General features: G+C 45.5%; 1 protein-coding gene across 2 annotated transcripts in view; it reads right to left on the reverse strand.

The window, feature by feature from the left end:
• Positions 1 to 27,618, reverse strand: part of camsap2b (calmodulin regulated spectrin-associated protein family, member 2b) — a 109,885-nt gene that overhangs the window by 47,858 nt on the left and 34,409 nt on the right. For both annotated transcript variants that reach the window (XM_034184089.1, XM_034184090.1), the window contains exons 3-4: positions 18,105 to 18,284; positions 13,682 to 13,768 (exon numbers count right to left, since the gene is read on the reverse strand). In XM_034184089.1, the coding sequence (XP_034039980.1) occupies positions 13,682 to 13,768; positions 18,105 to 18,284 (267 nt within the window). The remainder of the gene's footprint in view (positions 1 to 13,681; positions 13,769 to 18,104; positions 18,285 to 27,618) is intronic.

Below are 27,618 nucleotides of genomic sequence, written 5' to 3' on the forward strand. Positions count from 1 at the left end.
CAAACAAACAAACAAAAAAACAACCCTTATTCATGTTGTCATTATGGGGTGTTGTGAGTAGAGGGGAAAAACGAATTTACTCCATTTTGGAACATAACCAAATCTGGAAAAAGTGAAGCGCTATGAATACTTTCCAGATGCACTGTAAATGCTAAATGAGCAGTGCTATCAGCCTGAAAACACTTTAATTTGTATTTAGTCCTACAGAAAAAAGCACCTTGTAGTGGAAACCACATGTATGGACACTTATTTCCAGGATCACAAGCACCTCCGCCCCAAAATGGAGCAAATGGACATTTTTGTTAAGGACTGTCCACTTTTCATCCAATAAAAAATATTTCTGGACAGAGTGAACATAGAAAAGTGCTAACCCATAACCCTAGCACCAAAACAGTTCATTCACATGAATAAAGGTAGACTCTCAATAAAGATTTGAAGAATTTTCTTAAAAAAAACGCATTTAATTTTGTTCAGATTTAGAGCCAAATTATATACATACAGTGTTCCAGACAAACATGTGACATATATTCTGAATACTGAGGTTGTTATAAACATTTTGATATTCAATACATGAGCATTATCTTTCAAAAAGAAAGTTGAAAAAAAAAAACAACTTAATATTACCAAAAGCATGCTAAAATAGAGAAAATACCCTTGGAGCCCATAAAAAAGTACATTTACAAATTTTTAATCTGCACCAGATCAGCATCAGAATAAACAATGAAAGGACATGTCACTTTTTCCCCTCAATCAAATATGTGAATTAACCCATGGAAGGTAGCAGGACCCGTCTTCCAAACTTTATTGTGGGCTGGGTCGCAGTGGTTAGAGATTTTTTCAAATAAACCCAGAACAGACGACAATTAGAGAAAGACAGACTGCTTGCTGTGGTCATTCTTTCTTGTGTGTGAAATAATGTTTTCTGAGTGTGTCCTAGTGAATGAATAGACCTCTGTTAAAGCAGAGAGGGTGTGTGATGGAGCATGGAGCTGGGAAGCAGCTGACTGACCAAGCAAATGCTCACGTGTCATTGTAAAAAGATGCGTACATTATATCGGAGAATGTGCGGCGGCAGGTCACGTGACACATGTTTGTCATCTTGCAGAGTGATGGTGAGAAATTATGATCTCTCTCTTTCTCCCTCTTTTTAAATCAGAATGTAGTGAGTCCCTCTGAGGAAGAAAGTGAGAAAAAGATGAAGGTTCAGGTGCTTATCCCCAGATTCCAGAACGTGAAAAGGATGCCAGTTCTTCATTGTAGGTTACTGTCACGGTTTGTATTCAGATCATGTGGTGTCATGTGGTGTCATGCAGACTAACGAGCAGATCTGTTTTGATGCAGGTGTTAGTTTGGGGGATGAAAATTTACAGGGTGATTCCATAATTTATTCCTCAGAATTGAGTGAGTCCATATTTTTTTCCCTCTGCTTGGTCTAAAAAAGTAACCGTTACTGACTGCCACAATTTTTTTTTCCTGATTTCTTATAGTGTTTCTTAAAGCCAGAAAGTTACCATTTGAAATGACTTTAGTTTTGTGTGATGTCTGTGATCTGCTTTTTTTCTACAAAATTAAACAACTGAATGAACATCCTCCGAGGCCGGTGAGTCCATAATTATTGCCAGGAGTTGTGTGTGTGTGTATATATATATATATATATATATATATATATATATATATATATATATATATATATATATATACACACAAAATACCAAACTCCTGAGCTTTATAACAAAAAGACTGAACTCAAAACCAGATTTGACCTCTTGACAACCTACCAAACACAAAACATTCTCCTGAAAACCAATTGTACACTGTATGAACACGGGGAGAAATCCGGGAAACTACTCGCTAACTTGCTAAGGGGACGCAGAGCCAAACAACACATATCGGCCATCCACTCTGAAAATGGGGAAATGACTTCCAACCCCAATGAGATCAACACTACGTTTAGAAATTTTTATTCCAGTCTATATTCCTCTGAATTTGACGGAGATGAGGCTAGTATTAGTACTTTTCTGACTCACTACCTATTCCCTCTGTTCCCGTAGACCTCATGGAGAAGCTAGAGGCTCCTATATCACAAGCAGAAATAACCCAAGCCATCTCTCGGATGCAGTCTGGGAAGACACCGGGTCCTGACGGTTTTCCCGCTGAATTTTTCAAACAGTTTTCCAAACCCCTCTCATCGCAATTTGCAACGGTCCTACATAAGTCACACCAACGTGGCTCACTTCCACCATCAGTGGCTGAGGCTTTCATATCATTTATTGCAAAGAAAGGAAAAGACACAACTGACTGTGCCTCCTATCGCCCTATCTCACTCCTTAATACGGATGCCAAAATTTTAGCGAAAGTCCTAGCTCTCAGATTGGAAGAGGCTCTCCCTCATATAATATCCACCGATCAGACCGGCTTTATTAAAAGCCGCCATGCTTTTTTTAATATCAGACATCTTCTTGACGTGCTATATACGCCCTCTCAAGATAAAATTCCGGAATGCATTGTTTCTATTGATGCGGAGAAAGCATTCGACCGTGTCGAGTGGAAATATTTGTTTTCAGCACTACGCAGATTTGGCTTCGGCCCCATGTTTATAGGCTGGATTAAGTTGCTCTATGCCGCACCTAAGGCAACTGTACGGACGAATGGCATAACATCCCAACCGTTCGTACTAAGCCGTGGAACACGACAGTGTTGTCCGTTGAGCCCGATCCTATTTGATTTAGCGATAGAGCCACTTGCAGTCATGCTTAGAAACAGCACTAACATCCCAGGCATCAATAGGGGTGGCTTGGAGCATAAAGTCTCTCTTTACGCTGACGACCTCTTGTTGTATATCTCTGACCCAATTAACTGTCTGACCGTGGCGTTATCTCTGTTTGAAGAATTTGGACGTATGTCCGGCTACAAAATTAACATCCACAAGACAAAGCTTTTTCCATTAAATGATGAGGCCCTGGTGGCTGACTACAGCAGTACCCCCCTTAAAATTGAGAAACGGCAGTTTACTTATTTGGGATTAGAGATCACCCGTAAATTTAAGGACTTATTCCGCGAAAATTTCGTAACTCTCCACAATCAGGTGAGAACGTCTCTACAACAATGGTCACCCCTCTCATTGACACTAGCCGGTCGTATAAATTCTGTAAAAATGAACATACTGCCTAAATTTACATACCTATTCCAATCTCTACCTATTTTTGTTCCCAAATCCTTTTTTACCTTGTTGGATTTGACTATTTCTTCATACATCTGGCAGAATAAGAAACCCAGAGTAAGCAAAGCAGTCCTCCAACGTTTGAAGATTGACGGTGGCATGGTATTACCAAACATGCGCTCCTACTATTGGGCAGCGAATATCTCTCGCCTTTTGGTATAAATACAACCTTCGATCGGATGTCCTGAAACGTGAACTCCACCCAAATCCTATGATGGCCTTATTTGGCACCTTTGGGCCTGACGACCCCCGTCTGACTTCGGCGGAGCACCACATGGTCTCCTTCTCTCTCCTGTTGGCCAGGCAGGCCATTTTGCTTAAGTGGAGGGAGGCGACCTCGTCCACACATACTCAATGGCTGAGGGAAATTATGCACTGTCTTGCTCTAGAAAAGATGCGCTTCTCACTGAAAGGAACTGAGGGCAAATTCTATAAGACTTGGGGACCCTTCCTAACTTACTTTCATGATTTGTACACGTTGTAAAATACGTTTACGGAGTAGGCCCCTGACATCCAAGTAGCTCAATATTTGAAGAAAGTCAAGCCTGCTGACTGATGTGTGTGCCTTAGCTGTATTTCTTTTGGGGGGGGGGGGGGGGGGGGGGGGGGCAGGTTCAACGTCCTACCTCTATCCTAATAAGATGAAGTGGAGTCGTCATACGCTCCTACATAGGTGTTTGCATAACATTTGGAAGGGTAGAGCACTTAACTGTACTTTCCATACCGGTACCTGCCTAATACTGGGAAGATGGTTCGGTTGTTGCTATTATTGTTTTTATATTTGTACTATTCAATTCCAAGGTGCATTTGCTGTGTTTTTTTTTTCTTTTCTTCTCCATGTGTGTGGGAACATGTATATACATGTATGTATATGTATGTATACATGTGAATACATTCGCGTTGGAAATTTAATAAAAAAATTTTGAAAGTATATATATATATATATATATATATAAATAAATCAGCCACATGGGGTGTGCAGCCAGTACATTCTGAGTGCCGGTCCCAAGCCCGGATAAATAAGGAGGGTTGCGTCAGGAAGGGCATCTGGCGTCTGGCATCTATGCAGACTCAGAATCGAATTCCCATACCGGATCGGTCGCGGCCCTGGTTAACAACGTCCGCCACCGGTGCTATTGCCCAACAGGGTGCGGGTGGAAATTGGGCTACTGCTGGGCGAAGACGATGAAGAAGAGGAGGAAAACGTTGCCACGAACAGCGGGAGAAGAAGAAAACTAGAAGGGTGGAAATGAGAGTGGGGACTTTGAATGTTGGTAGTATGACTGGTAAAGGGAGAGAGCTGGCTGATATGATGGAGAGGAGAAAGGTAGACATACTGGAAGACGGCATTTAACACCCCCTTGGGGCACTTTGAGTACCTGGTCATGCCGTTCGGTCTCACAAACGCTCCCGCGACTTTCCAAGCGTTGGTTAACGATGTCTTGCGGGATTTCCTGCACCGGTTCGTCTTCGTATATCTGGACGATATTCTCATCTTTTCTCCGGATCCTGAGACCCATGTCCTGCATGTACGTCAGGTCCTGCAGCGGTTGTTGGAGAACCGGCTGTTTGTGAAGGGCGAGAAGTGTGAGTTCCACCGCACGTCTTTGTCCTTCTTGGGGTTCATTATCTCCTCCAACTCCGTCGCTCCTGATCCGGCCAAGGTCGCGGCGGTGAGAGACTGGCCCCAACCCACAAGCCGTAGGAAGTTGCAACAGTTCCTAGGCTTTGCCAATTTCTACAGGAGGTTCATTAAGGGCTACAGTCAGGTAGTTAGCCCCCTGACAGCCCTGACCTCTCCAAAAGTCCCCTTCACCTGGTCGGATCGTTGCAATGCCGCGTTCAAGGAGTTGAAACGGTGCTTCTCGTCTGCACCTGTTCTGGTGCAGCCCGATCCTAGTCGCCAGTTAGTGGTTGAAGTGGACGCCTCGGACTCAGGGATAGGAGCCGTGCTATCCCAGAGCGGAAAGACCGATAAGGTCCTTCACCCGTGTGCCTATTTTTCCCGCAGGTTGACCCCAGCCGAACGGAACTATGACGTCGGCAATCGAGAGCTCCTTGCGGTGAAAGAGGCTCTTGAGGAGTGGAGACATCTGTTGGAGGGAACGTCAGTGCCGTTCACGGTTTTCACTGACCACCGGAACCTGGAGTATATCAGGACCGCCAAGCGGCTGAATCCCAGGCAAGCCCGCTGGTCACTGTTCTTCGGCCGTTTTGACTTCCGGATCACCTACCGTCCCGGGACCAAAAATCAAAGATCGGATGCCTTGTCCCGGGTACATGAAGATGAGGTCAAAACGGAGTCGTCGGATCCCCCGGATCACATCATCCCGGAGTCCGCTATCGCGGCCGCCCTTACCTGGGACGTGGAGAAGACCGTCCGGGAGGCCCTGACACGAGACCCGGACCCCGGAACCGGACCAAAGAGGCTAGGGCTGCGGTCCTGGACTTCTGTCACGGTTCTAAGCTCTCCTGTCATCCTGGGGTGCGAAGAACCGTGGCAGTCGTCCGGCAGCGCTTCTGGTGGGCGTCCCTGGAGGCCGACGTCCGGGGTTACATCCAGGCCTGTACCACCTGCGCCAGGGGCAAGGCCGACCACCGCAAGACATCGGGTTTGCTACAGCCGCTGCCCGTGCCTCATCGCCCCTGGTCTCACATCGGCCTGGATTTTGTCACGGGCCTCCCGCCGTCCCAGGGAAACACCGTAATCCTCACGATAGTGGACCGATTCTCCAAGGCGGCCCACTTCGTGGCCCTCCCGAAGCTACCAACGGCCCAGGAGACAGCGGACCTCCTAGTCCACCACGTCGTCCGTCTGCATGGGATACCATCAGACATCGTCTCCGATCGCGGTCCCCAGTTCTCCTCGCATGTTTGGAGGAGCTTTTCCCGGGAACTGGGGGCCACGGTCAGTCTCTCATCCGGGTATCACCCCCAGACCAACGGACAAGCAGAACGGGCCAACCAGGAGATGGAGCAGACCCTACGCTGCGTGACAGCCGCGCACCCGACGGCCTGGAGTACCCACCTGGCCTGGATCGAGTACGCCCACAACAGTCAAGTGTCGTCAGCCACCGGCCTCTCCCCTTTCGAGGTGTGCTTGGGGTATCAACCCCCGTTGTTTCCGGTGGTTGAGGGGGAGGTCGGTGTGCCCTCGGTCCAGGCCCACCTACGGAAGTGCCGTCGGGTGTGGTGTGCCGCCCGTTCTGCTTTGTTAAGGGCCCGGACGAGGGCGAAGAACCATGCAGACCGGCGGCGGGCCCCGGCCCCCACGTATCGTCCCGGGCAGGAAGTGTGGTTGTCCACCAAGGACATTCCCCTACAAGTGGACTCCCCAAAACTGCAAGAATGATACATTGGTCCGTATAAGATACTTAAGGTCATCAATCCCGCCGCAGTGAGGCTCCAGCTTCCGGCCTCACTGCGGATTCACCCAGTGTTCCATGTCTCTAGGATTAAGCCTCATCACACCTCACCCCTCTGCACTCCGGGTCCGGCGCCACCTCCTGCCCGGATCATCGACGGAGAGCCGGCTTGGACCGTGCGCCGGCTCCTCGACGTCCGACGGATGGGCCGGGGTTTTCAGTATCTGGTGGACTGGGAGGGGTACGGCCCCGAAGAACGCTCCTGGGTGAAGAAGGGCTTCATCCTGGACCCGGCCCTCCTGGCCGACTTCTACCGTCGCCACCCTGACAAGCCTGGTCGTGCGCCAGGAGGCGCCCGTTGAGGGGGGGGTCCTGTTGTGTGGGCCGCTGAAGAGGAGGTACTGCTGGCCCACCGCCACTAGAGGGCGCCCTGCCTGGAGTGCGGGCTCCAGGCACCGGAGGGCGCTGCCGCCTTACAGGAGCAGCCAGGATGACAGCTGCCACCCATCACTGGAGACAGCTGATCCCAATTAACAAGGAGGTATATCAACAGGACAGCATCTCCACCTCATTTGCCGAGATATCGCCTTACCAAAGAGGTAACCATCTCAGCCTGCACACACGTGTGACTTTAATTGTATTCTCGTTTGATTATCTGTAGGACAGCTGACTACTAGACAACATTCGGATAAGTACTCACCTTCCTACATTGTTGTTGACGAGAGGTGGAGGTGGACTCTCCACCCTCCGTGTTGCTGGGTGCAGCCGCATCCACACCTGACTGTTTCTGTTTCTTGCCAGCAGTACCGGATCCGACGAGCGGAGGCAGTGGCCACCTGGGAATTCGGGACTTGGCGGCTCCAGTATTCCCGGGGTTCGGTGGCAGAGGAAATCGGGTTGTTCCGGTTCGACTTGGACAGACGTCTCCTATCGTCGAGCCTGCCCACACGACACCGTTGTAATTGGACTCCATTTCAATATTGTAATCAGTTGTATTTGTTGTGCCTGTTTCACAGCAGTAAAAGCAGTGTTATTCGACTCCTCCATTGTCCGTTCATTTGCGCCCCCTGTTGTGGGTCCGTGTTCCTACACTTTCACAACACATACTGTGTGTGCAAGAGACCAAGTGGAAGGGAAGTAAGAGCAGGAGCATCGGCGGTGGGTACAAGTTGTTGTACCATGGTGAGGACAGGAAGAGAAATGGTGTTGGGGTCATTTTAAAGGAAGAGTATGTTAAAAGTGTGTTGGAGGTTAAGCGAGTGTCTGACAGGGTGATGAGTGTGACGTTGGAAATTGAAGGGGTGATGATGAATATCATCAGTGCATATGCCCCACAGGTAGGTTGTGAGATGAAGGAGAAAGAAGATTTCTGGAGTGTGTTAGATGAGGTGGTGGAGAGTGTGCCCAAGCATGAAAGAGTGGTGATAGGAGCAGACTTCAATGGGCATGTTGGTGAAGGGAACAGAGGTGATGAGGACGTAATGGGTAGATATGGTATCAAGGATAGGAATGGGGAAGGACAGATGGTAGTTGATTTTGCAAAAAGGATGGAAATGGCTGTGGTGAATACCTACTTTAAGAAAAGGGAGGAGCACAGGGTAACATATAAGATGGAGGAAGGTGCACACATGTGGACTACATTCTTTATAGGAGATGCAAGCTAAAAGAAATCACAGACTGTAAGGTGATAGCAGGAGAGAGTGTCACTAGACAGCATAGGATGGTTGTTTGTAGGATGACTTTAGAGTTAAAGAAGAAGAAGAGAGTGAGAGCTCAACAAAGGATCAGATGGTGGAAGCTGAAGGAGGAAGACTGTTGTGTGAAATTTAGCGAGCAGGTGAGAGAAGCACTAGTTGGAGGGGAAGCAATTTTGGACAACTGGAAAAGTACGGCAGATGTGGTGAGAGAGACAATTAGGGCAGTACTGGGTATGACATCTGGACAGTGGAAGGAAGACAAGGAGACTTGGTGGTGGAATGAAGAGGTCCAGGAAAGCATAAGGAGAAAGAGGTTGGCGAAAAAGTTTTGGGATAGTCGGAGAGATGAAGAAAGTAGACAGGAGTACAAGGAGATGCGGCGTAAGGCGAGAAGAGAAGTGGCAAAAGCAAAGGAAAAGGCATAATGCGAGCTGTACAAGAAGTTGAATAGTAAGGAAGGAGAAGAGGACTTGTACCGATTGGCCAGACAAAGGGACAGAGCTGGAAAGGATGTGCAGCAGGTTAGGGTGGTAAAAGACGCACATGGTAATGTGCTGACAAGTGAGGAGTGTGTGCTGAGAAGGTGGAGGGAATATTTTGAAGAGTTGATGAATAAAGAAAATGAGCGAGAGAAAAGGCTGGATGATGTGGTGAGAGTAAATCAGGAAGTAAAAGAGATTAGCAAGGAAGAAGTGAGGGCTGCTATGAAGAGGATGAAGAGTGGAAAGGCAGTTGGTCCAGATGACATTCCAATGGAGGCATGGAAATGTCTAGGAGAGATGGCAGTAGAGCTTCTAACCAGATTGTTTAATAAAATCTTGGAAAGTGAGAGGATGCCTGAGGAGTGGAGACGAAGTGTGCTGGGTCCTATTTTCAAGAACAAGGGTGATGTGCAGAGCTGCAGTAACTACAGAGGCATAAAGCTGATCAGCCACAGCATGGAGTTATGGGAAAGAGTAGTAGAAGCTAGGCTTAGAAAACAGGTGAAGATCTGTGAGCAGCAATATGGTTTCATGCTGAGAAAGAGCACTACAGATTCAATGTTTGCTCTGAGAATACTGTTGGAAAAGTACAGAGAAGGACAGAAAGAGTTACATTGTGTGTTTGTGGACTTAGAAAAAGCTTATGATACAGTACCAAGAGAAGAGTTGTGGCATTGTATGAGGAAGTCTGGAGTGGCAGAGAAGTATGTTAGGGTAGTGCAGGACATGTACAAGAATAGTGTGACAGCGGTGAGATGCGCAGTCGGAATGACAGACTCATTCAAGGTGGAGGTGGGATTACACCAAGGATCAGCTCTGAGTCCTTTCTTGTTTGCAGTGGTGATGGACAGGTTGACAGATGAGATCAGACAGGAGTTCCCATGGACTTGTTTGCAGATGACATTGTGATCTGTAGTGAGAGTAGAGAGCAAGTTGAGTCTAGTCTGGAGAAGTGGAGATATGCTTTGGAGAGAAGGGGAATGAAAGTCAGTAGAAGCAAGACTGAGTATGTGTGTGAATGAGAGGGAGCCCAGTAGAATAGTGCAGTTACAAGGAGTAGAAGTGGTGAAAGTAGATGAGTTTAAATATTTGGGGTCAACTGTTCAAAGTAATGGAGAGTGTGGTAGAGAGGTGAAGAAGAGAGTGCAGGCAGGGTGGAGTGGGTGGAGAAAGGTGGCAGGAGTGATTTGTGACCGAAGAATATCAGCAAGAGTGAAGGGGAAAGTTTACAAAACAGTAGTGAGACCAGCTATGTTGTATGGTTTAGAGACAGTGGCACTAACAAAAAGACAGGAGGCAGAGCTGGAGGTGGCAGAGCTGAAGATGTTGAGATTCTCTTTGGGAGTGACAAGAATGGACAAGATTAGGAATGAACATATCAGAGGGACAGCTCAGGTGGGACGGTTTGGAGACAAAGTCAGAGAGGGGAGATTGAGATGGTTTGGACATGTGCAGAGGAGGGACCCAGGGTATATAGGGAGAAGGATGCTGAGGATGGAGCCACCAGGCAGGAGGAGAAGAGGGAGACCCAAGAGGAGGTTCAAGGATGTGCTGAGAGAGGACATGCAGGTGGTTGGTGTGACAGAGGAAGATACAGAGGACAGGGTGAGATGGAAACGATTGATCTGCTGTGGCGACCCCTAACAGGAACAGCCGAAAGACAAAGAAGAAGAAGAAGAAGATATATATATATCGCGATCTTGTTATTTCGGTCATGAGCCAAATCCCATGACCATAGGTGAGTGTCGGAACGTAGATCGATTGGTAAATCGAGAGCTTTGCCCCCTGCTCAGCTCTCTCTTCTCCACGACGGTCCGATACAGCGACCGCATCACTGCAGACGCTGCACCGATCTGTCTGTTGACACTCCACCTGTCCCTCATTCATGAACAAGACCCCGAGATACTTAAACTCCTCCACTTGAGGCAAGGACACCTCACCGACCTGAAGAGGGCAAGGCACCTTTTTCCGGTGGAGAACCATGGCCTCGGATTTGGAGGTGCTGATCCTCATCCCGGACGCTTTATGCTTGGCTGCAAACTACCCCGGTGCACGCTGAAGGTCCTGGTTTGACAAAGCCAACAGGACCACATCATCCGCAAACAGCAGAGATGAGATTCTATGGTTCCCAAACCGGACCCCTTCTACACTCTGGCTGCGCCTAGAAATTCTGTCCATAAAGGTGATGAACAGAACCGGTGACAAAGGGTAGCCCTGGCGGAGGCCAACGTGCACTGGAAACAGGTTTGACTTACTACCGGCAATGCGAACCAAGCACCTGCTGCGGTCGTAGAGGGACCAGATAGCCCTTAGCAAAGTACCCCGGACCCCGTACTCCCAGAGCACCCCCTGCAGGGTGCCTCAAGGGACATGGTCAAACGCCTTCTCCAGATCCACAAAGCACATGTGGACTGGTTGGGAGAACTCTCATGAACCCTCAAGCACCCAATGGAGGGTGTCGAGCTGGTCCAGTGTGCCGCGACCAGGACGAAAACCACACTGCTCCTCCTGAATCCAAGGTTTGACTATCGGTCGAATTCTCCTCTCCAGTACTCTGGAATAGACCTTACCGGGGAGGCTGAGGAGTGTGATCCCCCTGTAGTTGGAACACACCCCCCGGTTCCCCTTCTTAAACAGAAGGACCACCACCCCGGTCTGCCAATCCAGAGGCACTGTCCCCGACTGCCACGCGATGCTGCAGAGACGTGTCAACCAGGACAGTCCCACAACATCCAGAGACTTAAGGTACTCAGGAAGGATTTCGTCCACCCCAGGAGCCTTTCCACCAAGGAGCTTTTTGACCACCTCTGTGACTTTGGCCTGGGTGACGGACGAGTCCGCCTCTGAGTCCCCAGTCTCTGCTTGCTCTTCAGAAGACGTGACGATGGGAGTGGGGAGATCCTTGAAGTATTCCTTCCACCGCCTGACAACATCCCCAGTCAGGGTCAACAGCTCCCCACCCGCACTATAGACAGTGTCGGCACAGAGCTGCTTCCGCCTCCTGAGGCGTCGGACGGTTTGCGAGAATTTCTTCGAGGCCAACCGATAGTCCTCCTCCATGGCCTCCCCAAACTCCTCCCAGACCTGAGTTTTTGCCTCTGCGACCGCACAGGTTGTAGGAGGCTTGGCCTGCCAGTACCTGTAAGCTGCCTCTGGGGTCCCATTTACCAACAAAGACAAGTAGGACTCCTTCTTCAGCTTGACGGCATCCCTTACTTCCGGCGTCCACCATCGGGTTCAGAGATTGCCGCTGCGACAGGCACCAGAGACCTTGTGACCACAGCTACGGGTGGCCGCATCGACAATGGAGGTGGAGAACATGGTCCACTCCATGTCTCCAACCTCCCCCGGGAACTGGGAGAAGTTCTCCCGGAGGTGGGAGTTGAAGACTTCGCTGACAGAGAGTTCCGCCAGTCGTTCCCAGCAGACCCTCACGCTATGTTTGGGCCTGTCAGGTCTGACCGGCTTCCTCTCCTCCCAGCGGATCCAACTCACCACCAGGTGATCAGTTGACAGCTCAGCCCGTCTCTTTACCCAAGTGTCCGTGACACGTGGCCGAAGGTCAGATGATATGACTACAAAGTCGATCATCGACCTCCGGCTCAGGGTGTCCTGGTGCCACGTGCACTTATGGACACCCTTGTGCTCGAACATGGTGTTCGTGATGGACAAACTGTGGTTAGCACAGAAGTCCAACAACTGAACACCACTCAGGTTCAGCTCGGGGAGGCCATGCTTCCAATCACCCCCCTCCAGGTCTCACTGTCACCACCCACATGGGCGTTGAAGTCCCCCAGGAGAACAATGGAGTCCCCAGTCGGAGCACTATCTACTACCCCTGCCAGGGACTCCAAGAAGGTTGGGTACTCTGCACTGCCACTCGGCCCATAGGCCGAGACAACAGTGAGAGACCTGTCCCCAACCTGAAGGTGTAGGGACACAACCCTCTCATTCAAGCTGTGCGTGGAGGTGAGCCTGACTATCTCTAGTCGGTACCTCTCAACCTCCCGCACAAGCTCAGGCTCCTTCCCCCCCCCCAGCGAGGTGAAGTTCCACGTCCCAACAGCCAGAGGCTCATAGCCAGAGAATAGAGAATTATATTTCAACTAGGGATGTCCTGATTTTTTCAGAAAAGTTTCAAAAACATCTATGTTTTCATTCACTATAAATACACACCAAGGCTATTTTTGGCAGATACTGTGTCACTCCTTGTAGTTTCCGTGTACAGTTTCAATTAAATTCAATTTATTTTGTTTATACAGTGCCAAATCACAACAAAGCTGTCTCACGGTGCTTCACACAAGTAAGGTCTTTAACCCCTAGAGCAAGCACACAGGTGACAGTGGTAAGGGAAAACTCCCTCTAATGATACAGAGGAAGAAACCTCAAGCAGACCAGACTCAAAGAGGTGACCCACTGCTTAGGCCATTGTAACAGTTAAAATGTACATTTTTTGGTTTATTCATTTGTCTTCTTCTATTACTTTCTTCTTTTAGAATTTATTGATGGCTCCCAACATGTCCAACTGGACTAGAGTGTGTAGTACTACCTTTTCATCCATCTTAACACACATTTAACCGCCATTATCCACACCTAGCAGTTAGAAGTGAATTATCATATTAATCACACCCCCCTTCCTTTGGAGTGAATACTACCACAATCCAAAAAACATATAAAAATTAAAATTAAAATTAAATATTTTGTGAAAAATAAAATGAAATAATAATAATGTGCATGTGTGTTATCTGTGAAAATAACTTGCTAAAAAAAAACAAAAACCTGATGAATCCTTCCCTTGGTCCAACTAAAAGCAACGACACATAAGTCAGATTATGCTCCTGGTACTGTGTCTGTTCATAAATTATAATGTTATGTGCATACTGATGACAGAATTAGTATTTGAATGTCAGATCTTACTTTGGGTGTTGCGGTGTTAGATTCCTGAAGGGAAGCTTCTCTCAGCTTCTGTTCTTCTATGAGAATGTCCCTTAGGTGTTCATTCACCTGAGAAAGCGGGTGAGAAACATCAAAGTCAAATTTCAGATAACTATTCCTCGCAAACATCAAAGAAACTTTTCATCACTATGTCCTCTTATTAGTCCCACACAGACCCTGAGCCCATCAGGCTGGAGCTTAACGCTGGATATTGGAGTGTGAAGCAGATGAGAGTCTATGACTCCCCCTGGATGAAACACCAGTCCATCGCTGTTAAAAGCCAACTATATCACACTGCAGAAAAAAACTTAAAAGATAAACTGAATTACAGTACTACTTCCATTTCAAGGTCTCTTTTTTGACCACTTGCGCCTCCTGTTTTCAGAGTTTATACAAGGCCACGTGAAGTCCCTTTGCCTGGCGTGCAATGCCTCAATGCTGTGCACAGACAACCCCGTGTGTGTGTGTTTTCATGTGTGATGAATTAAATCCTCCATGTTTATTTTCCTGTCTCTTCGGATACAAAACGGAGCAGGACAGGAAACACATGAGCTTCTGCATGGAGGAATCTCAGCGTTGATAAAAACAAATGCATGAGTGATTCATGCCATGTCAGGACCGCTCTCATCTAGATTAAAATACTAACAAGTCAACAAACTGCATCAAATTCACATCATTCCTGTGAAGATAGTGACAATAAACAATTAGTAAAATAAGATGATTTATGTAACATTACAGGTAACTCAAAAAACAAAACAAAAAAAAAACATCCCCCCAAAAAACAAGCGCAAAGTCTGCACTAAACCATGACACCCTGAACAATCATTGAAAAGCTAAATATTGACAATATTACAAAGCACAGTTCAGTGATTTTGACCTTTGACCTTGTGACCCCAAAGCCAGCAGGCTTGTTGGGGTCACCGCGTTTAAGTGCCTCTTCACACATAACACGATTGAAGCCGACTAGCGCACGAAGGAGGAATTGCATGCCATTTGTGAAAAATCGGAGCCGCCTGAAATACCTCGTGCACCTGTCGCCACAACCATTCGCGCACACAAGTGGCCAAAAGACAGCGAATGCCCTGCGCATGCTCATTTGATCCCTCTCTCGGCAGGTGTCAGCCAAATTCCAGGTGCCACACACGAACATCTAGCACCGCTCGTTGGACACTTAGAAAAGGCGGGGCTATCCTGGTATGATAGTAGAGAGCAGGTGACCACATTTGATCTGTCTGTGAAAAGTGTCTAACTGCAACACAAGTGTGGCGTCACCTAGCAACACACATGGGTATAACTGTGCCGAACTCCCCTCCCACACGCACACACAAATGGTGTGTGGAGTGTGTTGTTCCCCCATCAACACACACACACACACACACACACACACACACACACACACACACACACACACACACACACACACACACACACACACACACACACCATGAATCCAAAATTGTTTGATGTCCACCAGCGCACTACGACGTGCAGCTATTCAGATATCTGTTCTTGCAAGTCACAGCTGGGGAACACCTGTACTGGCTTGTAGGATATTAAGCCGCATAACTATAGCGTGAAGCTCGGACGTAGGCATGCTGTCCTCACGTCAGAATAAATTAAAACATATCGCTTCAGCTGACCGCCGCGTCAGTGCACAGCAACGTGAATATCGTGCCATGCAGGAAATCAACCCCAAGGGATGCCCTCGCGAGACGTGAGTCACTGCAGAATTTCCCCACATTGTAATAATTAAAACACATATAACATTTGCAGTGGATCAGTCCGCGGCGGACATGCAATGCCAGCTGCATGTGTTCACGACACAAGAGCTGGCTCTTCATGAGACGGGAGCTGACTCTTCATGAGACGGGAGCCGACTCTTCATGAGACGGGAGACGGGCGGCTCGAGCACATCAGGTAATTCATGTAAAACATAAAAAAGAGAACAGTAATCCACGTCACTTCATTACTTCCTGTGTACGTCTAGGCGGAAGCTAAGTCCGCTCTTGATAACAGGGAGTAAGTATTATAAATTGTCGTGTATTATGAATTTTTTGCTCTGCTGCTGGGTGCGCAACTTTCCACGTGCTTGAGTGGAAAGTGCTCGCTGTGTTCGTGCGCACGAACACGAGCCGCGGCGATGGTTACGTGCACGCCTGTCTGAACGCGCGTCCCTCCCGACAACAGGTGGAATGTTTCGTGATTCCCCATTTCATTTTTGGTTCGTGGATTTTCTTCAGATTTCTGCGTCTTTCATGTTATGTGCAGGGCTGTGAAATGAAAATTGTGAAATCCGATGAAAATTTGCAGGGGGGTCTGGGGGGGGTACAGCTCCCCAGGAGCCGGGGTCTAGGGCCCTGTAGGGCCCCAGAATTAAATTTTTATCTAATAATACTTTTTCCAGCATGTCCTGAAAGAACAAATCTCAAAATTAGTGGATATTTAAATGATCCAATATTCAACCTTTTACTTTACCTGTTAATGATGATGCTGAAATAACAGAATATGACATGGAAGTAGGACCTGGAATGATTTTCCTTTTAATTGTAAACCAAATTATGCATTAACTCAGAACACTTAAATTACATGAAATTTATGAAGACTGAAAAGACTGTTACAGCATTTCAAAAACCACAGCTAAAGCTTGAATAATATTTGGAAAATCATGGTAAAATATTAATAACATACCTTATAGTAAAACGTCACTTATATTCTTGTGTACATTCATGCAGCCTAAATCCATTCAAAGCCACAATGTCTTTTTTACAGTGAGTCTAGATTAGTGAAAAAAGTGACATCATTTTGTCTAAATTCCTGTTTGAACAGCAGAATGTTTATTTTCCAGGGAGAGAAAAATTCTTACCGTGTTTCCTGAGAGGGCACAGTTCACTTTTCCCGTTTCTTTTATCTTTCAGGTGTGTTGATGAAGCCAGCGACGATTCCATGGATTCTTGTCCTTATAAGACTTTTTCAAACAGTCTTTCTCGCCATCTTCTCTCTGTGCGACGTCGCTCCATGACACAGACATGCTGCACAAATCTTCTTTTAAAAACTTGAAAGCTCTAAAAGTTTGGGGTGTCCACATGGTAAGTTTAGCTTAAGCGTCGCACAGGAGCCACACAGCGTCACCGCAGCAACCAACCAGCCCTGCTTTACAACAACTGTCGTAACAGCTACGCTTTGAGTGGCATTTTTCCTCTGCGAAACTCCGCGGATCCGAGGAAACTGATTTGTATCTGTAACACACAGATCAGTGTCCGCTGACTTATAAAACTTACACGATGTCGTAAAAAAAGAGAACGCTGTGATAAGCATTTAAAAAACTCAGTGATGTTCACGATTAAAGAGTACATCACTAACACCCCACCTCACTACCCATGATGAAATCCGCGGAATCCCGCGGATTTCATCATGGGATTTCACGGATGTGTGAAGGGGCCCTAAAGCATGTTTCCAGTGCGGAAGGTTCCCGAGTCAAACCCCACCCCTGCTCCTTCGCCATGTAATGTAGAGTTGTGCCAGGAAGGGCATCTGGCATAAAATTTGTGCCAATTCAACATGCAAACCTGCCTCAGATTTGCTCTGGTGACCCTGAGCGAAAAACAAAGGAGAAGCTGAAGGGAGTTACTATGCGCCAGTGACCTTGACCTTTGACTTGTTGACCCCAAAGCCAAAAGGCTTCTTTAGGTTAACAGACCTAACACAGATATCATGTTTGGTGACAATTGAGCTAAAAACAACAACAAAAAAACGCACAAAAAACAAAACAAAACAAAAAAACAAACAACAACAACAACAACAAAAAAACGCACAAACATACATACAGGATTTTTACAAAGTATGCTCCAGTGGCCTTGACTTTAACCTTTTGACCCCCAAATTAATAGGCTTCTTGGGTTCATCGTGCCCAACACACATAACAAGAGTGGTGAAAGACAGGCAATTAGGAAAGACATTATTGAGCTCAAAAGATTTTTTTTTTTTTTTTTTTTTACAAAGTACACTCTATTGACCTCTGATCTGCTGACCCCAAAGCCAATAGGCTTCTTGGGGTCAATATACCTAAGACACATACCAAGTGTGATGACAATTAGGCATTAAAAAAAAATGTGCTCACAAGATTTTTATAAGGTAAGGTCCAGTGATCTTGACCTTGGACCTTTTGAACCCAAAATTAGGCTTTGCGGGGTCACTGTGCGTAATGCATGTACCAGGTCTGGTGACAACTGGGCCAGTACAATTGAAATTATGTTGCTCACAAGTGAAATGTCTGAGTGACTGACTTCCTGCACATAGCAACATCTGATGAACTGGCTGCGCTGTGTGTGTGTGTGGGTGTGTGTGCGTGCGTGCACACACAGCAGATGTCCAATTCTGCCCCTGGGTGTTGTGTGTGTGAGAGCACCTTATTGATCCAAGTGGTGATTGCGTCCTCGGTGTCATACGGCAGCTGCTGGATGTGTCTGTCACTGTTTGATGGGTCAGCAGAGGAGTATCTGTTGATGCAGGACATCACCCGCTCCACGCTCACCATCTCCACCGTGTAGGCCATCATCAGCGTGTCAATAAGTGCCAGGTGAGAACTCTACAGGAAGACATGGCAGCAACAGGCAGGTAAAACAACAACATTTTACTACTGGTATGCTTCTCAAGAATACACCTGAGAGGAGCAGTCAGAAGGATGGAATACGAAAGGTTCTTAACTGTTTCCAAAGATTGCTGTACTGACTTCCTGTATCCAAAATGTGATATAATTCGATCCAGTGGTTACAGAAATATGACCTTTTCAACAATGCCTCTGGGAAGAACAACAATAGACAGACGGTAAGTTGTGATTGTAATAATGCCTGTCAGTGTGAATCTGAAGGTGAACGGCTGCGGTGTGTGATCCTTGTGGTCAACTGATTCACTCGGACTTGTTGCAGAATACCACAACCAAAAAGATCATAAAGTACAGATAATGGATGAATGGACGGTGCTTCTGAAACCGTGTTCGTGTTGCCCTTTATTTTTCAGGCTGGTTTTTCCTTGTGTGGACATTTCAACCTGTCATAAAGTCAAAGTAACAGGATTAATTTGGCTACAACAGATTTTTCGTATCATTCTGATTTTTTCGTGTTTGTGCCAGCTGAGCAAGTTTTTTTTTTTGCTCCTATTAACAAAACCTCAACTTTACAAAACACACACTTTCTGATAACCATCACATTAAACTACTTTTATATTGTAGTTTATGTAGTTCTACACCTACACAAACCTGACATTTCTCCGATTTCCAGTTTGGTCACACCAACAATCCTTTCCTAATATTCTCCATCAAATGGCGGTTGCAAGTAACAAATATCATGCTGTGTGTGTTTATATGTTTGTCAGGTGTTCCGTGATGCAGGTGACTGCAGCCAGCAAGAATGTAAACCCTCTAATCATAACCGCTAACAGCCAGCATGACCACAAGTTCCCCCCCAAAAAACAACAACACCAGAAGAACTGATCCAGCGCAATGACTCCAGGCTAAAACCAGAGTAGTACTCAGCGCCTGAGACTTCCAGTATGACGTTTAGTGAGTAGACACATATTCAGCTCACTGTACTGTTCAATTTTTTTTACCTTACAAACCTCACACTTTTTGTTTGGAATCCCAGTTTTATTTTTTTTGTATTTAACGTTTTTGACCACCTACAAAATGTCCTTCTTTTGAAAGTTTGACGTCCAAGCTGGATAGTGTCCAATCGGCAGTGCGTGACTATGGCTTATGTATTAATTCTCTTGAATCCGCACACTGACTGTGATCAACATTTGGATCAGCTCAATGGCAAATACGCTGCAATCCGAAAAAACAACAATTCCAAGATGGCAGACCTGGAGGGACGGCGCAGATGTCAGAATATTTGGATTGTAGGTTTGTATCAGAGTCTCTTTTAGGTATGATTAATATAGTGAAAATGAATATTTTACCCTACCCAAGTTTTTATACCTTTTTCAGCTTATTCCTCTGTTCTTACACAAAACCTTTTATAAATCTATCAATCAAATGATTTCCTTATTTATATGGGGAGGTAAAACTCCAAGGCTTCATAAATCATTACTATAAAAATTTCAGGTCAGTGGATGTCTGTCTTTACCTAATCTGATGTATTATTATTAGGCAGCTAATATTCAATAATACATTTATTGGTTAAAAGATTCTGATACAACTTGGTGTCAGAAGCACAGTCTTGTTTGTTTACCTCTCTCCCTGCCTTATTTTTTCAACTCTCCCTGTGTCCCTGTCTCAGTACACAAATAATCCTGTTGTATTTTCCTCGCTTAAAATATGGTATCAATTTCAACTTCCCTTCAAATGTGTTTGTGCTTCTGCTCTTCACCCTTCATGTAATAATCACCTCTTTCCTCCCTCCTTCTTAGACACTGCATTTCATCTATGGGATAAGAAGGGCATTAAATGTTTCTGTGATCTTTTTTAGGGACAATATCTTTCTTAATTTTATGGATATGTCTTCCTTATATGGCCTGCCCTCATCTCATTTATATCTTTTTTTTTTCAAGTGAGACATTGTGTATCTACTATTTTTCTGGAGTTCCCCTCTCAGCCACCTAAACATCCTTGGGAGGACCGCTTTGAAATTGTGCACATAAAAAGAAGCTCTTATATTGTGGATATATAATCTTATTCTTTCAATGGACAATCATCCAGTCAATAAAACTATCTGTAATTGGGATCAAGAGTTGGGTATGGAGTTTGGGGAAGGTTTCTGGGATAAGGCTGTTGACAGAATTCATGTCATCTTGTGCAAGACTTTCCCTTATTCAATTAAAAGTAGTACACAGGCTGCACTTGTCAGAGTCCAGATAATCCAAAATTTATCCCAATGTTTCTGATCTGTGTGATAAATGTAACTCTTCTCCCCTTGATTCAAGTCATATGATTTCTTTGCCCCAAACTTCAATCACATTGGATTTCAAATTTTGTGTTATCACGCATGTTCTTGGTGTCAGGCTGGAGCCTTGTCCGCTGATTACTGTTTTTGGAGTTTCTGGAGCCCCCACTGTGTCCCTCACTAATGTGCAGATGGATGTAATCAGCTTTGCCTCTTTGCTAGCATGTCACAAATTATTATTATCGTGGAAAACGCCATGTGCCCCATTTTTTATGGTTGAAAGATCTCATGTTGTTCTTAAAACTTGATTTTTTTTTCAAGTTTAGTCTTAGAGGGTAAATGGACTGCATTTATATAGTGCTTTTCCATCAATATCAGAAGTTCAAAGTACTTTACATTGATGCCTCACATTCACCCATTCACACTCACACACCGATGTCAGGTTGCTGCCATGCAAGGCGCTCACTACACACTGGGAGAAACTTGGGGATAGATAGATATAAATAGATAGATAGATAGATAGATAGATATATACTTTTAATGTCCCCATGGGGAAATTTGTCTTGGACTTCTCAAAAATCATGACCCATACAAAGATACAGAACAAGACATAAACAGTTCATAACAATAAATAAATAAATAAATACATAAATAAAGAATAAAAATAAATAAAAATTGTGCAAGGGCTGCGACCTTGCACAAGGTAACTTAGTGATTTTCCGGCCAGATGGGGGTTTGAACCAAGGAACCTCTGGGCTCAAGCACTGGTTAACCACTAGACCATCACCTCCCCTGGGAGCTGATGGGTTTCTGAAAGTGTGACAACCATGTATTTTTTAATCTATCGAACCTGATTGAAATTATTGTGATGGAAGCATTTTTTATTTTAATTATTATTATTATTATTATTTATATCATTATTATGGATGGCCTATGATTGGAATATTGTTGGGCATTTTGTGAAGGTTCAGGATGTGGCACATTTCTGTATTGAGACTTTCTTTGTGTTTTCACTTCGTAAGTGATGTGCAAGGGTTTTGTTTTTTGATGAAAAAATGCTAAATAAATGTTTGGGAGAAAAAAAAGAGCCTTTCTAAACAGACAACCAGCTGAACTGGGCACCTCATGGAAATAAATGGTGAGTTAAAAAAAAAAACTGTATTCAAGGGTTAACTGATGTTGATTTGCTAACTGATCCTGTGTCTCTCAATCTGATTAAATAATACATGTTATCTTTAACAATGATGCAAAACAGGCCTGAATATTTGGGTGCTGTTTCAGTTAGTGCTTGGAGAAACAGTCTCTGCACACGATATTCCACTACATCCAGGATATTACAAAATATTTGGAACTGCAGGTGTTCTTCTCCAGATCTGTAGCAGATCTTGGTGACAGGTGCACTGACAGTCAGATGATGCAGACAGATAGGCAGACAAAGAAACAGTCTGAGCGACTGAAGTTGGAAATTTTAAAAAATGTTTTCCAAACAAATCAATCAAGTACAACACCAAATGAGAGAACAAGAGTCATCAGGAGATGACATATCCCCCAGATCCCCACAAATCAGTAATACAAAGTGTTAGGGGATCTGAATGAAACTGTCAACTGGGTCTTGAGATATCGCGCTAACGGACGGACGGACAGACTGGCATGCTGATCGCTATATCCCCGTATTTCATATCAGGGGATCAAAAGGTGGGACGATATGGAAAATGCAAAATAAAATAAATAACTGAACTGAAAGGCTTGTTCGGACAAATACATAAAATTATTTAATTACAAAAAGGGCCACAGTTCTAAAAGTATTGCTGATACAACCCTAATATTTGGCATTTGTCAATAAATTTGGTGTAGGAGCACCTGTGATTTTTTTTTTCAGGGGAATCTGAGAAAATTTTTGCCAAAATGGTCAATTTGATATGGAATAACTTAATTAAACAGGATTTCCCGTTATGGTTTTCTTACTGTAACATTTATATTGCAGAGTTTTATTCAACTTCATGTCTGTGTGGCTACCGCTGACACATCTATAGACTGCTGTAACAGCTGGGGGAAAGATACTACTGTTGACAGTACACACCATAGATTTAAAAGCCATGTGCAGTCTATTATCCCTTCACAAAGGCCTCCAGCATGTGTGTGTTCGTGCAGCAGACATGCCTAATAAGGCTGTGTAAATCACAGACCCGGGTCACAAAGAGCTTTGGCAAACACGTGCACACACCATCTAACAGGAGCTTCAGTACTTACTGTCACTACAGATGGCTGAGTGTGGCTTCTTAGAGCAATCAGAGTCAGTGCCAACCTTATCACAGGGCCATCACTCAGGAAATGGACATTTCTAAACCGTAAAGAATGAATCTGGATCAGAACTTGGAGCCATTTACTTACAGATAAGCAACAAGTTATTATGAAACTTTACCTTGTGTAAAGTTTTCTATGTTTATGAATGATCCAGATCTTTGAGAACGAGAGATGCCTGGGAAGAGCGTCTGGATTTAAGAGGTCAGTCGGCAGAGGTGTTTGGCGATGCCGATACCCTATGCAAGAAAATGAAGGTCCAAGTCTTTCGGGTCTTGATGCTTTCTGTCTTACCACATGGTTGTGAGACTTTACTGCTGACCAGTGTCCTAACACTCGGAGGTCCAAGCTTTTCTCTTCTACCTGTAAAGCCCACGGAGAGTCAAATGACCCTGGCTAGCTGACTTGGCTAGCCACATTCTTGTGTTTGCATAAAGCCCATGGAGAGTCAAATGACCCTGGCTAGCTGACTTGGCTAGCCACATTCTTGTGTTTGCATATTTGCTGTCTGTGTGTTCTGAGACTTCCTTGTTTACATAACAGAAGTAGCTCTCCACAGGGGATCTTGGAGTCACTTGCCTGCTTAGCTGAAAGGGCTGCGTATGAAGCAGGAGTTGTGTGCAAAACGTGTAAAATTACAGCTGCCTAGTACACCTATTGCTACAACTATCTGTGCACCACAGCGGCTGAAAGATCTGTCGTTCTGGATGTCCCAGCTGGACAACATGTACTGTGTTTGGATAGACATGGACTAACAACTGCCCACTGTGACGCATGTGTGTCTGCTTGCTATCATCATGTGGACATAATGACATAATAACAGTGTGGGGACTGTTAGTCATTGTGAGTGACTGTAACCTGTACCTACTGTATATATTTTCGTTTTCTGGTGTGTTTTTTGGTACATTTTGGTACATTTCAATAAAATCCAGAAAACAAAGTTTTCTTTTGGTGTGTTTTTTTGGTACATTTCAATACAATTCAGAAAACAAAATTTCATCTCTCCTCCAGGGTAAAGTTATTTATCCACCTAAGCACAAATCAGCAGCCCTTTCAGACAGCAAATATGCAAACACAAGAATGTGGCTAACCAAGTCAGCCCCTCCCCTGAGGTGTTCTGAGACTTCCTTGTTTACATAACAGAAGTAGCTCTCCACAGGGGATCTTGGAGTCATTTGACTATCCGTGGACTTTAGCGGTAGATTGGTCATTTGACCAGACCTTGGCCTTCTGGGTGCTAAAGCCCCTTTCACACCGGGGCTGCTCCCAGTTGCTCCCCATTGCGCCATGACGACGCCGAAAAACCACCCTGTTTGGAGTTAATTGCCGGTTAATTACTGTGTCGACTTGCGCCTGATGACGTCTCGTTGCGCTGCGAGTTTGGCTGCCAGGTGCTGCCAGTTGCTCCCCCTCACTCTAAACTTTAAATAGCCTCATTTTCTGCCTGTCATCAAGTCTGTTTTCTGAACACAGTACACACGTCGCTGCCCTTGGAAGTAGTGAGCTGTTTTTGCTGTCTGTTCTTTCCTTCTTTGACCGCGAGATGCGCGCGCGCGTGCACGAACCGTCCTTTAAAGCAAATGTGGAGATGTCTGGAGTTCAACTTGATGTTGACATGTCCTGGACTTATGTCCTTTTTTAACTGTGATAAGAGAGTTTGAGGAGAGAAAGGAACTAACTGCCTGCAGACAATTTTTTTCTTCTTTCCTCCTTTGACCGCGAGATGCGCGCGCATGCGCGCGAACGAACCTTCAAGCGAATGTGGAGATGTCTGGATTTCTATTTGATGTTAACATGTCCTGTCTCAGGACTTATGTCCTTTTTTGTCCATTTTTTAACTGTGATGTGAGAGTTTGAGCAGAGAACAAGGAACTAATGCCTGGAGCCACACTTTCTTTTCTTTTAATTGTTCACATGTGCGCGCGTGAACGAACGTCCATGAGTGGACTAGAGATGTCCTAACTTTTTACTGGATATTTCTGGCAATCATTCTGCTTTTTTTTTTTTCTTCAGCATGTAGTTTTTACTGCATTAAGTACACGGTATAACAACAATCCTGTGTGATTTATACTGCTGGAACAACGGAACACAGCAGGAATCATAAATTGGCTTCGAGTCACGCCAGGTAACGCCCCTTTGCCCCGACTTGCGCTGGAACCACTTCCTTTCTGTGCCGAGCACAGGACGCCAAAAAAATTAAACAGGTTTAATTTTTCGGCGCCCGACTTGCTTCCTCCTTTGCGCCCTCGCGCTGTTGTGGCGCCGAGCTGCATCGTCTTGGCACTGAGTTACTTCCACGTGGCATAGTCATAATGATGCATGGCGCAACTGGGAGCAACCGGGGGGGTGTGTGAAAGGGGCTTAAGGCAACAACTGGACATTGTTGGTACTAAGTCTCTGTAGAGGATCCTTGGGTGCACTGGAATAACTTTGTATCAGAGGAACGATTATGAAGTGAGATGGATGAGGACTATCATTTGCATTCGGTGTTTCAGCATTTCGCATAATGCCCCTGGTGGCTGCCTGCACTTCCCAGAATGCACCGCGGTGCCAGCAGAGTTCCGCTGTCTCACAGTACATGTAAAGTACATGTAAACAATGGTAAAGCGAGGATGTGGATGGTGTTAATTTAGCGAGTTCAACGGGCAATTATGATGAATATACACTCTCCCAAGTTGAGAGGGTTATCTGGAGGAGGTGTAGCACCCGTGATGGACTTCTGCTGCGCCCTGCTTCTTATTGCCCATACTTCACGAGATGGGTTTACACTGCGAGTGCTGAGCTCTTGACACCGGAGCTGAAACCGACCTCTCGAGTGTGTCACGGACCACCAGACAGTGTGAGATTCACAAATACGAAACAACGAATTGTGAGGGAACCCCAGCTACAACTTTTTGGCCATGTGACCCGTTTCTCTGAGTATAACCCAACACATAGGTGGCACAGTGTTGATGACCTCAGAAAGTGAAAAAGGCGGGGGGGGGGGGGGGGGGGGGGGGGTGGACGCTGTGGCAAATAGTTGTTAATTTTTTGAGAGGTGGGGATAGACTGGTCAACTGCCGGGGTGGCTGCCATTCAAAACCAAGGATGATTATCCACTGTGGTGGATTCAATGATGTGGATGCTCCCAGACTTGATCTAACCTTTCTAGACCTGTTGTAGAAGTCAAAAAGCCGATCTGTTTCAGAAGAAGGGTTCCGAATGGGCACTCTGGGGGACTCCTCAGACTTTGGTCTCAACAGCAAACTAAACTGCACAATTCTGAAAATTCAGCGACATGCTACTAGCACTGGCTACAACCATGGACTGTACAGTGCATCCGGGAACGTATTCACAGCGCTTCACATTTCCCACATTTTTTATTATGATATTGATAGAACACATCAAAACTCTTCCACCATATATAGCCGTACATCTCGAGCATGAACATAAAATAATAGCATGAAAGGAACATTTTCTTTATTTCTCATTTCCTTCTAATGACTGCTCAGACTCTCTCTCACTCCATCACATCCTCATTTCAGTGTTTTATCACTCAGGATGGTGTGATGCCCACATGCGGACTGAAAGCAGTGAAGAGAATCAGGAAAGATACAAAGGAAATCGGGTTTTAAGGATTCTGCCGAATCTCCGTCAGCTCAACTGAAGCTGTGAGAGGAGGGTGTTCTCATTTGTGGCCCAGACGTGCTTTGATTTAAGACCCCACCCTCCAAAGTGCTGCAGTCGTGCACCACGTCTCCCTTCTCCCACCCTCCTCCTACCCCTGTATTCGCCTCCCCTTCTTCTCTCCATCTTTCCAGATGGTAATATAAACCTTGCCGTTTCCACTCCTTCTCTGGCACACACGTGTCCTTTTGCCCGCCAAAAAAAGGCAACGCTTATACACCCTCTTCTCCCCTCCATGCACGCTCTCCCTCTTTTCTTTTTCCCCACCCTGCTTCCTCTGTGCATTCTCTTGGAGTTTCACACTCATCCTTTCCATTCACCTCTTTCTCTACTTTTCTGTTTCCGGCAGGATTGCAACCAAATGGCCCCTAATCTCCATCAGCCCGCCTCCCTCTCAAAAGTCAGCTACCCTCTGTCAGACTGCCACTCGCCTCCTCCTCCTCTTCCTCCTCCTTCTTTTGATATGAGTTATTCGTCTGTTACATAGTATTCGGAAAAACCATGAAGTCATCATCTTCTTTTCAAGTATACCATAACCCAAATAAAAAAAAAAAAAAAACAGACTTTAGCCAATCACAGTCTCGAGTGCTGACTGCACAAATCCACACAGTTCCATCCATTTATTTCTACTTTGTGGAGCAACCAAAAGATTGGCGAGATTAACATACAAATGAAGGTCAATAATCTTACAAAACAAAAATGCAAATTTGGGCCACGTTTTCTTCACGATGCCACTAAAACTGGTCACAGACACACAGAGACAATCACACAGACACACATCTTCAGCGCAAGTGCATTTTATAATGGGATTGCTTAGTTTTGCACCAAATCCCCCCCCCCACCACCACCACCAACACCACCTTCATTACATCCTCAGTCAATGTCAGAAATGTCCTTGCATCGTGACTTTGAAGCATCACACGGAGCCGATGTGAATAAAATGAGGAAAAAAGACACGTGAAAGCACAGATGAACAAGATGAAATATGCTTAACATTTAATGAAAAATTCAGGAGCTGAAATCTCATTTTGGTTAGACTTTAGATGAGACAGGACACCGATAGAAAGACTCAAAATG

This window comes from Thalassophryne amazonica, chromosome 12 (assembly GCF_902500255.1).
Source record: "Thalassophryne amazonica chromosome 12, fThaAma1.1, whole genome shotgun sequence".
Classification (NCBI taxonomy): domain Eukaryota; kingdom Metazoa; phylum Chordata; class Actinopteri; order Batrachoidiformes; family Batrachoididae; genus Thalassophryne; species Thalassophryne amazonica.